The 14,736-nt window shown below is 43.2% G+C and overlaps 1 protein-coding gene and 1 pseudogene across 1 annotated transcript in view; one reads left to right on the top strand and one right to left on the bottom strand.

The window, feature by feature from the left end:
* The window catches only part of RNF125 (ring finger protein 125), a 45,850-nt gene that overhangs the window by 16,686 nt on the left and 14,428 nt on the right, over window positions 1–14,736 (bottom strand). Inside the window, exons 2-4 of the mRNA XM_004606047.2 lie at window positions 9,660–9,813; window positions 5,757–5,851; window positions 2,138–2,228 (exon numbers count right to left, since the gene is read on the bottom strand). Coding sequence (XP_004606104.1) covers window positions 2,138–2,228; window positions 5,757–5,851; window positions 9,660–9,813 — 340 coding nt within the window. The remainder of the gene's footprint in view (window positions 1–2,137; window positions 2,229–5,756; window positions 5,852–9,659; window positions 9,814–14,736) is intronic.
* Window positions 8,776–8,879, top strand: LOC129402712 (U2 spliceosomal RNA; annotated as a pseudogene).

Raw genomic sequence — 14,736 nt, 5'->3', positions numbered from 1 at the left:
GACACCTGGCAGGGCTCCGGGATCAAGCCTGGCTCGCTTGGGGAACCATATGCAGTGCCGGAGATTGAACTACGGTTGCCTACATGCAAGGCAAGTGCCTTGCCCTCTGCACTCTCTCTCCAGCCCAGTGCTTTTCTTTAATATCCCACTTTTTCACATTACTCATCCACTATTGACTATGTATGTCTCTCCCAATAGTTCAGAATACAGAAAGAATAAGGAAGTTGCTTGACTCTAGGCATTTCAATGGACAGGGAGAGACACTCATGACTTGAATACTCAATTACCAGTGATGAGAGAAAGGAGAGAGAAAAGCAGGAGATGAAATTTTTTTGGGTGTCAGTGAGAGTTTCTCCAAGGAACTGAAATCAAAACTGAATCAAAAAAAAAAGGAGAGTGAAAGAGCACAAAAGGAGTGAAAGAGCACTCTTGATAGAGAAATTCAATAGAAAGTGCAGTTTTTGTTGAAATACCTTCTTCCCTTTATACAATAAAACCCCCAAATTTAGGCTGGGGAGCAGGCACAAAGGGCTGCAGTGTATGCTTTACATGTGGAAGGCTCAGATTTGATCCTTAGCAGCTCCTGGGCACTGCTCAGTAGTTAAAAAAAAAACAAACCCAAAACCAAAAAGAAACTGATTTCTCTCATAATTTAATCTGAAGCATGGTGACTGCAATCACTTGCCTCTTTTGAATCCAATATTTTACTTAATTTTTTGTGATACTCCACCTTTTCTTTAAGTAAAACATATCTGGAGGGGTTTTGAAGTGGGGGGGAAGAGAGAGAGAGAAAGAGGAAGAGAGAGAGAGAGAGAGAGAGAGAGAGAGAGAGAGAGAGAGAGAGAGAGAGAGAGAGAGTACGCGGGCTCCTCCAAGGGCAGAGAGACCCAATATTTTATAAGTGAAATAAAATACCAAATGCATCAGCATATAATTTCTCCCATCCAAGTACTAACCAGGCCTGACCCTGCTTAGCTTCTAAGATTAGACAAGATCAGGCACGTAAAGGTTGGTATGGCCGTAGACAGCATATAATTTCTATGACTAAGAAAGCTGCTGGGAGCCAGATAAATGGTTCTATGGGCTGCAGTGCTTTGCAAGTAGGAGGCCTTTCAGGCACTGCACATACTGAGCACTGTTGGACATGGCCCAAAACACTACAAAAAAGCTTTTGGTCTTAAGGCAACACATAAGGAGAGCAAAAACTTCCAGATGTCCTAACAAGTCAGAATAAAAGATTAGCAGTTTGTGGCTTGATCCCTGAATTATTGGAAAACAGAATTTTGACTCATCTCTAACTGCCATGAAAATTTCTTCTGTCAGGTTAAGTCAGATGATGTAACTGATTTTTCTGTAAGCAAAACTGGAAATCCCATCCTTGGAAGCAGTGATTCTTTGCAAACATCCACAGCAATCCAAAATCAACTTTGAACTCTGCTTTCCTTGTCTGGGACCTCACAAGAGTTTTTAATCTGTGTTTCTCACTGAGGATCTAAAACAATGTGAAATTCCAGTAAAGCATATGTACAATTTAGGCCATACTAGTAGTATTTGAGGGCTACCCCTGCTCTCTTTGGGGGTCTTCTTGGTGGTGCTCAGGGGGACCATGTGGTACTGGGGATCAAACCCAGGTCTCCTATATGCCAACCATGCTCAGCCCACTGAAATCTCTCTAGCCAAAATATGCACACATATGTATAAATATTCAGACTAATAAAATAGAATGATTAATGAAAGTGAGTGTCTTTCTACTTTTTTTCAGGATGTACTATCATGAAACTCTACTTGCATTATTGAAATGTTTTTAATTTAGGATGTGGCCATAGAGTACTAAAGCCAAAAGTATGTACATTTGGGATCTTATTACGCTGACCATGTTCATGATTATCTATAGAAAAGGATGTTCTCCAAGTTAATATATGAGTGACTGATACCTTAGTAATTCTTTCTTTTTGTATCAGTAATTCTTATCAGTTTCAATCAACCCTTTCATATATAGGTTACTGTTGTAGAAGTACTATGATTTTGACAATTTAGTATCTTTTTAATACTACTATAAATAGAAGGCTAGTAAATGAATTTTTACTGTATACTGAATTTAAACACCACAGAAACAAAAAGTGACAAGAATCCTTACCACGGATCTTCTTTCAGATCTGTGATGAGTAATACAATGATCTAGCAAGCTGTCCTCGTCCACTTCCTTCTGACAAAATGGACACACACACCTGGAAACAGTACAGAATACAAAAAGTACTGAAATTGCCAGCCAAGAATCTAGAGGTTAGAAACACTAGGATAGAGGTTTATCTAGCTTTTGGTTCTCGTTCCTCCTGGTTTGACAGCATTTTTTCCTATCTTTCTGCTTGTTTGCTTTTGGGCTGGGTCACATTACTCTTTGGGGCTCCGAGGTTACTGCTGGTGCAGTGCTGGGGTCGGGGGGTAACTTCTAGAAGAGGTCTGGGGACCATGTGGTGCTGAGGATGGAAACTGGGCATTCTGTATGCAAAGCATGAGGTAAGTTCATTGATCTCTATCTGCAGCCCCTTGGTTACCCTTTCTGTCTCCTGTCCTCAGCTCTTTCCTAACACGGGTAATATCTGAACCGGTTCTTAATTTTTCTCCAACTTCACTAAGCATAGCTATATGTTTATATAAGACAAGTATGATGTATTTATAATCTTACATCTGTGCAGTTCAATACAGGAGCTGTTAGCTATATGTGGCTAGTTCCAACAGAGAAATGCTCGGCAAGTATGTCTGAAAGTATCAAATACAGAGTGAATTTCAAAAACCAAATATAAAATAAGCAAAAACTCTCATATATTTCAAATAAATATATTGAGAATTAATTTGACTTTAAAAAAACTCTTTTTTCCTTTTAGAAGTGTGGCTATTAAACATTGTAAATAATAAGTTCTGCATTATATTTCTCTCTGTGTCTGTCTATCTTGTTTCGGACTCTGCTTGGCAGTGCTCAGGACTATTCTTGGCTCTGTGCTCAGGAGCACTTGTGGCACTGCAGGAGGCCTCGTAGTGCCAGAGATCACACCTGGGCTCCGCATGTAGGGCACGTGCTCCAGGCCCTTGCACTCTCTCTCTCCAGTTCTCAAAGCAACGATTTCTATCTTACATGCAAATATTAATCTTTGCTGTGAAATTAAGTAAGCAACAATCTTTTCATTTTTTTCCCTTCTTTGTGCTGATAGTTTTGGAACTGACCCAGGGCCTTGCCCAGGCAAAACAAGTGCTCTACTGCTGATCCAGGTCCCCTCAGTTTCTTTTCTTAAAAAATTATTTCATTCAGGGGCTGGAGTGATAGTACAGTAGCGGGTAGGGCATTTGCCCTGCACGCGGCTGACCCAGGTTTGAATCCCAGCATCCCATATGGTCTCCTGAGCACCGCCAGGAGTAATTCCTGAGTGCAGAGCCAGGAGTAACCCCTGTGCATCGCCGGGTGTGACCCAAAGGGAAAAAAAAGTATATATATATATATATTTAAATCAACATTTAATTAGCTTTCATATCATTTTGTTTCATACATTTACCCTGCATCAAATCTCCACACTTTTTCAATGCATTCATTATCTTTCCTTTTTAGTTTTTAAAACTAATCTATCGGAGTCTATACTTCGTACTCATTTAGAATTTATAATGTTGTGGCAGGAAACTAATCCCAGAGTAGCAGGTACATCAGCAAAGCAATTTCTAGTATACAAGAAGTATGGGTTGATCATTTAGGCTTTAAGGTTAGGAAAATTTCAACTATATTTTGAGTGCATTTTTCAAAAATCAGAAGAATAAACATTTTCCTTTAGGGGAGAGAAAAAAAATCACAGTTCTACTGAATACCATTATTGGATGACTGAGTTTATTAAAAGCAGATTTAATGGTTTTGAAGCCTGGGCAGAAGAACACAAAATCATTTCCTTATTTCCTTAACATAGAGCCCAAACTTTATAATTACTCCGGAAATCTAGCTAGGATAGTTAATGACTCAGATTTTTTCCTTTCTTTTCTTCTTTTGATTTTGGGGCCACACCCTGTGGTGGCGAGGGAGGGGCTATTCTTGGTTCGGTGCTTGGCGTTCACTCCAGGTGGCCCTTGGGGGAACAAGGAGACCCGCAGAGTACCCAGGCATCCTGCATGCAAAGCATGAGTTAAAGTCTGTTGAGCTATCCCCCATCCTTTTTTCTTTTCTTTTTTTTTTTGGTGGGGGGGAGGTGGGGTCACACCTGTCAGTGTTCAGGGACTTCTGGCAGTGCTCAGAGGATTGTATATGGTGCCAGGGATTGAACCAGGATTGGCTGCATGTAAGGTGCGCAAGTCCTTTAATCTCTGTACTGTCTCTTGGGCCCTTCTTCCCCTTCAGTGTTATAGAGAAACATAGTGATCAGACTGTGGTACAGTCAACAGTAGAGCACTTGCCTCTGGGTTTCATCCTCAGGAGCACATACACATCAAAGAGCAATGCCCCACAGCCTCCATTACGCCAACCAGCCACCTTCATGCACACTTTCTTTACTTTTCTTCTTCTTCTTTTTTTTTTTTCCTTTGGCTTTTTGGGTCACACTCGGCGATGCACAGGGGTTACTCCTGGCTCAGAGACTCAGGAATTAACTCCTAGCAGTGCTCAGGGGATCATATGGAATGCTGGGAATCGAACCCAGGTTGGCTGCATGCAAGGCAAACGCCCTACTCACTGTGCTATCGCTCCAGCCCCTTTACTTTTCTTTTTTGGGTCACACCGGCGACGCTCAGGGGTTACTCCTGGCTCTGCACTCAGGAATCACTTCTGGCAGTGCTCGGGGAATGGGATGCCAGGAATTGAACCCGGGTCGGGCACAAGCAAGCAAATGGCCTAGCCACTATAGCTCCAGCTTCTTCATCCACACTTTTTCTAGCTCTAGGTTAATAAGATTACTGATCAAAATGCAACTACAACCAGCTTGCTGGCTTGGGGCTGCTTTTGTTTTATTAGAATACACGCATGTACTTTCTACAGAGAAAGCAGCAAAATAAAGAGGATTAAGCTGGGGAATAGAGCAGTGGTGATGGAAGAGCAGAAATGAGTAACCTCTTAACCATGATCTCCTTTAAGAAGTATGAGTCAGAACACAGAGCCTAGCAGACACTGAGAAGAAAAAAAAGATCTATTTTGGAACCTTCCTCAATCCAAACTTGTCGGGGGAAGTTCCCAGTTTCTCCAGTGATCTGTTGGCACCTCCCATGTGGTTTTTAAGCTAGAGAAAGCAACATTATTTCATCATGGTTGCTATTAATAAAAGATCACAATAATAGGTATTAAGAGTTTAAACAACTGGGGCTGGAGCGATAGTACAGCGGGTAGGGCATTTGCCTTGCAAGCAGCCGACCCAGGTTCTATTCCCAGCATCCCATATGGTCCCCTGAGCACTGCCAGGAGTGATTCCTGAGTGCAGAGCCAAGAGTCAGTCCTGAGCATTACTGGGTGTGACCCAAAAAGCCAAAAAAAAAAAAAAAGATTTTAAACAACTAGTTTAAACAGCTCAAGGGGCTGGAGTGAAGGCTGTGCATATGGTAGGCTGAGTTTGATGAGCAAAATACTGTTGGGCGCAACCCCTGCGGATAAGTCAGGATTGCTCTATCCCCACCTTCCCCAGGGCTGACAGGTGTGGCCCCAAAACAAACAACCAAAAAATGTCAATCATCCAGCCCATTAAATCCTATATAGGCATAAGGTGTTTAGCAGTGAGGTACAGTAGATGGCAACTGACCTTGTCGCTGTCTCCCCGAGTTCTTGCAGTGGTCCATATTTGTCTATGTACTTCTGACAAGTTCTTATGTGTGCTCTCATTTCGCTGAGACAAACCTGTATCAAAACAAACTAAGATAAGCTAACTGTTGAGAAGCGGTTCAGTGGAATCACTGGAATCTTATGCAATTCAGCTTTACTACTTTTAGTATTTCAAAAAAGGCCACAGTGTAGGATTTGTTGATTGAAAGGATGCATTCATGACAGCAGTACAAACAAACAAGGCATATCAAAAAAGATACTTTTCTCTACTTCTCTAAAACTTAGAAGACCCCAATATTGCACCCTTGAATTTAATTTGTTTAGAAAACAACATTTTTTTTTTTCCCAAAATGAAAAGAGCAAGGGGAAAGGAAGGGGCTGGGGGCAGATAGGAAAAAGAAGAGACAGAAAGGAAGGAAACAAAGAGTGATAAAAAGAAGAAATGAATGGATTTTAGAGATGCACACAGTAAACACAGTGCCTCAGAGAAAGATATAAGCACCACGGTTTTTCAATAGCATGTCCGCTACTAGTACATGAATTCACAATACACAATATACTTAATGGCTCCATTAAGAGCAAACATAAAAGAGAGCGCTTACAGTCCATTTTTATCAAGGCCGAATAAAGAGCCCTTGTCCTTCCAGATATACATCCAGTGATGCTAACCATGAAGGTTCTGTTACTAAGCAGCACATATTCTACTAAATGTTTCATCAGAAACTCTGATAAGATCTTGTGCTAAAGGAAGCTTTGTGTATCTGCAGTAAGATGGCTGCCCAGGCAAGGGGAAGTCAAACCACAGAAATCTCCTGAGTCAAGAAAAGAGTTCTCATTACTTAACCAAAGACGAAAAAATCAGAGCAAGTGGAAATGTGAAAACAATTCCTGCTTTTATGATGACCACCTAACAGATGTCAAGACTAGGGGCAGATCTAAATAGCAATCCTAGAATGGAATGTTTCAGAACCTTTGACATCCAACTTGCTCTCTAATGTGCTCCAATTTCTTCACTACTGTCATACCCAGTGATGCACAGGGGTTCCTCCTGGCTCTGCACTCAGGAACTATCCCTGGTGGTGCTCAGGGGACCATATTGGATGCTGGGAACCGAACCCGGGTTGGCCTCGTGCAAGGCAAACACCCTACCCATTGTGCTATCACTCCAATCACATCTTCACTACTTTTCTCAGGCACTTTTTTGCCAGTTGTATTCCTTGATCTACAAAGAGAAGCATTTCTCATATAGATCATATAGATTAGCCCTTTGGAGACTGTATGCTGACCAGTAAGTAGATTAATAGAGAGAATATCTGCTATAGAGACAAAATTATGAAGACATTGCAAATGTCTTCATAATTGTGCTTGCTCTAAATATAATCAAATTGGGGCGGTGTGGAGTTGGAGATAAGTAGATAGGATTCATCTACTTATTTTTTATTGGGGACTGAAATACCAAGACCAAGTATACTAGCCAAGGAATGGAGATCTGATCTGAACTCTAAAGAAGTGGTGGCTAAAATAGCTGTTGCATTCCTAGCAACAGGAAAACATGGAAAGGAAGAGAGACAAGAAATACTCAAAGGAGAAACCAAATGACCTGGTGGGTAATCAGAAATGGAAAGGGAGAAAAAGGAAAGCTTTCCAACCAGAACAATTAAAAAAATGTTTCCAGTCCTGACAGACATATGCAAGGATCAAAAGTCAAGTGGTGGAGTGACATAAGGCTGATTTTGTACATACTGAGGTTTATATACGATAACAAAACATGAATTTAAAAAACTTTTGATTTTGAGGGGCTGGAGTGATAGCACAGCATGTAGGGCATTTGCCTTGCATGCAGCCGACCCAGGTTAGATTCCCAGCATTCCTTATGGTCCCCTGAGCACCAAGAGTAGTTTCTGAGTGCAGAGCCAGGAATAAACCCTGTGCATTGCCAGGTGTGACCCAAAAAGCAAAAAAATGAACGAAACAAAACAAAAACCCCAAACTTTTGATTTTGAGCAATTACCATGTTCCTGACAGTACAAAGAACTATGTGATTATCATTTATCTTAAACAAAAACTTGGCTCAGTAATATGACCTAAATCAAAAAGTGGTTGATCCCAGTATGTTTGATTCTGAAACCAGGCCTAAACATTTGGGGGGGGGGGGGTTCTGTGGCCACAGTCAACAATGCTCTGGAGTTACTACTGGCTCTACACTCAGGGAACGCTCCTGATAGTTCTATGGGAACCATATTCAGTGCTGGGGATTGAACCCGGGTCAGCCCAAGCAAGACAAGCACGTTACTCACTGTATTATCTCTCTGGGTCCCAGGCTTAAAAGAAAAGAAATCAGGGGCAAAATGGGGATTAAGACATAGATGGAAGTGCTTCGGGTAACTCCTGGCTGTGTACACGCAGGGGTCACTCCGTGTGGTGCTATACCTGGGTACTCCCACACACAAAACATTTTTTGAACCCTTGGAGTTCTCTCTCCTGTCCAGGCAACAAATGTGTAGTTAGGGCTATGTATAGTCTTAACATCAATGTTTAAGAAACACGCATTAATCACATACTGTGTGCAGTTTTCAAAGTGCTAGGTAGGGAATTGCCAAAAACAGACACAGTCTGGGCCCAGAAGACAGCCCAGTGGTCCAGTGTGTGCTTTGCGTAGGGACCAAGCTTCAATCCCAACAACACACTGTCCCCTGAACTCATGGATATAGCCCCAGAGGCCGCCCCGCCCCCCAAGCACCACTGAGTATGGCCTAGAGGCCCCTGAGCACCATCAGGGCCAAGCAGTATCATATTCATTCATTCTTGCTTGCTTGCTTGCTTGCTTGCTTTCTTGCTTTTTTGGGTCACACCCGGCAATGCACAGGGGTTACTCCTGGCTCTTCACTCAGGAATTACTCCTGGCGGTACTCGGGGGACCATATGGGATGCTGGGAATCGAACCCGGGTCGGCCGAGTGCAAGGCAAATGCCCTACCCGCTGTGCTATTGCTCCAGCCCATCTGTTCTCGGCCTTTTGGCTAAGATCAAGTGTAGTATCTCTAGATTGGTATGTCTAAATATCCTTCCCTTAACAGTTCAAACTTAATATGCTTAAAACTTAACTCTGGATTCTACTCTGAATATGCTTCTCATATTAATACCGTCACCTACTCATGCCAGAAATCCTGGAGGGATTTTGACACTGTCTCACTTCCCTCCACCCACCCCATCCAAGTCAATGGCCCATTTCCTTCAATTCTCTCCTAACTAAACACACCTAGAAACACATCCATTGTCCTAATGTGAGCCATCCCTCCAGGCACCTAATCGACTTCAGTTCACACATCACTTTAAACCATTCTCCACCCACATTCTAAAGGGACAGTTTTAAACTATAAACCTGAGCATTGCACTGCAAAGCTTACACTTTTCCTGCACTACAAGACCTAGGATAAAAATCTAGCATTTTTTACGTAGCTTCCGGATTTCACATGATCTGACCAGACCAGCAGAGCATCAAATGAGAAAAGCCAGAAGGAGGATGTGATCAGTAAAGAGAAATATTGCCAAATCCCAATGAACATAGCAGAATTATGCCACTGGATTTGGAAACATGCCAACTAGACAGGCTAAGAAAGCTATCTACTGGTTTGCAGCACTAGAGTAACGGGCATGAAGTTCAAGGGAGTCATGAGAAGAGAGGAAATGGAGGCAAAGAAAGCACTGGAAAAATTAGGGGATGGCGGAAGCCGGGTGACCACTTTTCAACAGCCCAGAGTATGAAACTGGGCAAAATGTAGGGGAGAGGCGGGACAATGCACTTTAGAAAGCCAGGAGAGGCTGAGGCCAAAGGGGGGATGCAATGATCAGCTCAGGAAGCTGAGCACCGAGGGCTTCCCTACCAGTGCGTCACACTCCGTGCAGTGCTGGTACTCGGATTTCATTCTTTTGGCTATGTCAGTCGCCGGAACGCCTTCTGAAGGAAGATAGGCCCGGCAGTACGGGCAGGTCCACTTACTGCTCTTCAGACTGGTAGCAATACAGGAACGGCAGAACCTACCGGAACAAACCAAACGCATGTCATTTTACATAAAGAGCAAAAAGAAGTCACTCCTCTGCATTTGTTGGGGGTAAACTACATTTCCTTGACACCTTGTCCACACACAGCAAGTCTTATCAAATAAATGCTCCACTGGCATTGCACAGCATCAAGTTTTGTTTTTTTTTTTTTTTTTTTTTTTGCTTTTTGGGTCACACCGGCGATGCTCAGCAGTTACTCCTGGCTCTGCACTTAGGAATTACTCTTGGTGATGCTCAGGGGACCATATGGGATGCTGGGAATAGAACCTGGGTCAGCCATGTGCCAGGCAAATGCCCTACCCACTGTGCTATCGCTCCAGCCCCAATGTCAGGAGGTTTTTACTTACCCAGTAAGCCTTCTCTGGGGACAGACCTGCACTGCACTGTAGGCATCTAAACACTTTTCAACATTCCTATAAATAAGAGTTCAACTATAATTAAAAGGATATCTACTGTGCTCTTTCTTTTCTTTAATATTATTATACCTAACTTTTTTTTTTTTTGAGGAGATAGGTCTTTGCTATGTTGAAAGTTGTGTGTTAGATAAGAGCAGCAAATCGAGGTCAAAATAGCAGTCACATCAGCTTCACAGAATAATTAAAAGCCTTCCCTAATAGAACATGACCACTGTGCATCATGAATTACCTATAACATATGTGTTATACGTAGTTTATTTGCAGTGTATATGATGTATGTATTTATGTGTAGTTTAGGGGGACCACAGGAAAAGTTATTTCTTGCTCACTGCTGGGGAGTCACTTGTGGCAATGGGGAAATATGTGTTCTAAGGATTGACCCCAGGGCTCTGACAAGCAAAGCCCGGGCTCCAATGTATGGAGTTTCTTCCCGGCAGAAGCTAAGCTTTTCACAAATGTGAGTAAGGGCAGTTAGGATAAAGAAGGGGCCAGTATGACATAATAGTTGGAAATGATCACTTTAGACAGGAACTGAGTGTTGAAAGTAGGTAAAGGGACATATCTGATCACCTTTCCGTATCTGTATTGCAAATCTTCACGCCCAAAAGTAGAGGGGGTGGGGGAAGAGGGAGGGTGAGAGAGAAAAGTGCCTGCCAAGGGAGGCGGGGAGGGGGTGGCACGAGGGAAACTGGAACATTGGTGAGGGAAAATATACACTGGTGGAGGGACTGGTGTTAGAACATTACATGACTCAAACCCAATCATGAACAGCTTTGTAACCGTGTATCTCACTGTGATTCAATTAAAAAATAAAAAATTTAAAATATCAATAAGGTGCTTAGAGAAATAGTACAGCTGCCTTAGACACAGCAGACCTGGCTTGATCCTTAGCACCCCCCATAATCCCTGAGCCCTGCCAGAAGTGATCCCTGAGCGCAGTCAGGAGTCAGCCTTGAGCACTGCTGGGTGTGGCCCCAAAACCTAAAAGCAAAATAAAATAAAAAACCTAAGTTGTCCAGAGATCACTCCACAGGCATGTTCTGCACACAGAAGGCTGGGTCCGATCCCAGCACTGACAGGGAGGGAGCCCTCAAATGCCAAGCTGGGAGTAGACCCGGAGCACTACTGGGGATGGATCAAAAACCAGGAAAAAAAAAATGAAAGTAGATGCTACATAATGAGAACTTCCTATATCATAGGCATACAGTTCAGTGAAACAGCACAAGTTGGACTCACAAAAACATTAGCCATGACCGATTCTTCTTCATTTGTTATAAAAATTATTACAAGGTAATGGAGGATGCTGGGGTTTGCACAGTCCTGGAAAAAATGACTTGATTCATAGCCTGCCCAATTTGCCTTGTTTTTTGTTTTTTGTTTTTTTTTTTCTTTTCTCTGCAGGAGTATCCAGATTTTGCTCTGCAGAATTAAATCTTTTATACTCCATACAGTCTGGTGGGAGCTCAGTCCAGAGCCACGGCCTGCTGATGCAGGAGCACCAAGCAAACCTCTTGGAAGCTGAACACAAAACACATTGACATCGAGACTGATGCAGCAACAATTTGGTCCATATCTGCCTGAGTTTTTGCCTGTTTTTTCTCTAGCTGTTTCATTATTATCACTGTACAATAATTTGCGAGGAGGCATTGCATCTCATGCAACAGTGCTCAGGAGCTATTCTTTTGCTCTTTGGGTCACACCCAGCGATGCATATGGGTCACTCCTGGCTCATGCACTCAGGAATTACTCCTGGTGGTGCTCAGGGGACCATATGGGATGCTGGGATTCAAACCTGGGTCGGCAACAAGCAAGGCAAACACCCTATCCGCTGTGCTATCACTCAAGCCACACCCCCCTTCTTTTTTCTTTTTGGGTCACACCCAGAAATGCACAGGGGTCACTCCTAGCTCTGCACTCAGGAATTACTCCTGGCGGTGCTTGGGGGACCATATGGGATGCTGGGAATTGAACTCGGGTCAGCCTTGTGCAAGACAAATGCCCTACCCGCTGTGCTATCGCTCCAGCCCCAGCTCAGGAGCTATTCTTGGCTCCGTGCTCACGAGTTACTGCTGCTCGGTGCATGGAGGAGCACACGTGGGGCTGGGGACCAAACCAGGGTCGGCTGCATGCAAGGCAAGCACCTTATTTCCCGTATGATCTTTTCAACACTGTAGCAACTTTTTATTTTGATATCATTTCAGATGTGATATAGTTTTTAAAGTGAATTTTAAAGCATGTACAAAGGGGCGGGGGATATAGCTCAACCAGCAAGAGCACATGCTTTCCATGTGTAACTCCATGTTAATCCCCAGCACCCTACGGTCCCCTAATACCACCCAGGGAGCCCTCCACCAGGAATGACCCCCAAAGACTGAGACAAAAGCATCCCCAAATAAAAGAACAAAAAAGAAAACATGCATATCTGCCTTAATTAATTTAACCTTAAGAAACCCCTAACAGAAAAGGCAGCTCAGATAGAGAAGGGACCACCAAGTAAAGGGTGCTAGGAGGGTCTGTTTGGGATGGGAGATGCGGGCTGAAAGTAGACTATAGACTGGCCATGATGGCCACTTAATACCTCTTCTGCAAACCACAACACCCAAAAGGAGAGAGAGAGCAAAAGGGAATGCCCTGCCACAGAGGCGGTGTGGAGTGGAGGGGATGGGGTGCGGGTGGTGGGAGAGATGCTGGGACCATTGGTGGTGAAAAATGGGCACTGGTGGAGGGATGGGCACTCAACCACTGTATGACTGAAATGCAAGCACAAAAGTTCGTAAGTCTGTAACTGTACCTCACGGTGATCCACTAATAAAAAAAAACCCTAACAAACATTAAAATTTCTTTTAAAATATTTAGAAATTTTGGGGTTTTAAGGCCACACGCACTTCTGCTCAGGGTTTTTACTCTTGGCTGTGGACTCAGGGCTCACTCCTGGCAGTGCTCAGGGAATATATGGGGTACTAGCGATGGAACCCAGATCGGCTGCATGCAAGGCCAGCAGCCTACTCCTTGTGCTACCTCTCCCCACCCCCAAAGACTTCTATTTCTAGATGATGAAACTGATGTCTATAGAGGTTAAGGGTATTCTACTAAGACACACACACACACACACACACAGGTACACAGGTACATGTGCTTAGTTGGACTTAAGCTGGGTTTTTTCACCCAAAATTCAGTAACCTTTCTTTTTGTCACCAAGTTGCCCCAGTTGGAAAGAAAAAGAGTTTCAGAATCAAAAGTTCTTGGTTCTCAGTTTTCTTTTACCTCTCTGCCTCAAGAGACTGATGATTTAGTTTTAGAACACAGTCTGCCCTTTCCTGTCCTTTTAGTTTTCAAGAGAACTGGTTCTTTTGACAGACTTTATTTATCTATTTATTTATTTTAATTACCCCCCTTTTTATTGATTCACCATGAGATACAGTTACAAAGCTTTTATGTTTGTGCTTCAGTCATACAATCATCAAACACCCATCCCTTCACCAGTGCACATTTTCCACCACCGAAGTCCCCACTATTCTGCTCCCCACATCCGTTCCAACCCTTCCAACAATTTCCCCCATACTCTCTCTCTACTTCCATTACATTTGATATTTCGACACCAGTCCCACCACCACTCAAACCTGCCAAAAGGCAATGCTAGACGATTTGTTTTGTATTTCTTGTTATAGATAGACTATAATGTCCAGGAAATTCTGTGTTGTTCTCTTCCAGGTGCTTTAGTTTATAGTCCCTGGGTCTTGGCCATTGATGAGATTACATGGTACCAGGGGCAGTTTGTGGGTGTGACTGCCAAGCTACTGGAAAACTGGGGGTGGGGGTGGGGAGGGAGGAGGCCCAGTCCTTGACGCAACGTTTCACAGCTCATTCAAATGTTCAAGTCATAATTAAAATATCGAATTTCTAACAACACCTACGGTTCTAACATGAATTAGTTGCTTATACAATTTAAGAAAAAACAAACCACACATTGTGGAACTTTTGTTTTTGAACCTAGGGTCTCACACACGTGAAACTCTATTGCTGAGCTACAAAGCTGACCCAACACTTTGGTTTTGGGAACTCACCTGGCAGTGCTCAGGGGCTATCCCTTGCACAGTGCTCAGGGATCACCCCAGGAGGTGCTGAGGATTGAACCTGGTAGTCTTCCATACACTCCAGTTTTCTGAGCCATCTCTCTGGCCCCAACACTTTTATTTTTTATTTTTTAAACAATTGAAAGTCTTTCCCTTTTCTCAGAACGTACTTAAATGAATTTGAGGTCAATGCAAATGTCAGACCAATACTGGGAAGCAGCCCTGTGTTGGACACAAATCCCATGATCTCCCTGATCTCGCACAGGAATCCTACCCAGCTGACTTGCTTCCCCATACTTGACTGACAGTTGAACAAAGTTCAGAAAAACGGAATGTTCCAAGGTCACATGACTAGAAGGCAGCAGTGCTCAGCTCCTCCAAGGGGCTCAAAATCTAGTCTCCTTTTTCAA

This window comes from Sorex araneus, chromosome 2, assembly GCF_027595985.1.
Source record: "Sorex araneus isolate mSorAra2 chromosome 2, mSorAra2.pri, whole genome shotgun sequence".
In the NCBI taxonomy this organism is placed as follows: Eukaryota; Metazoa; Chordata; class Mammalia; order Eulipotyphla; family Soricidae; genus Sorex; species Sorex araneus.
This window is presented reverse-complemented; position numbering and strand designations above follow the sequence as displayed.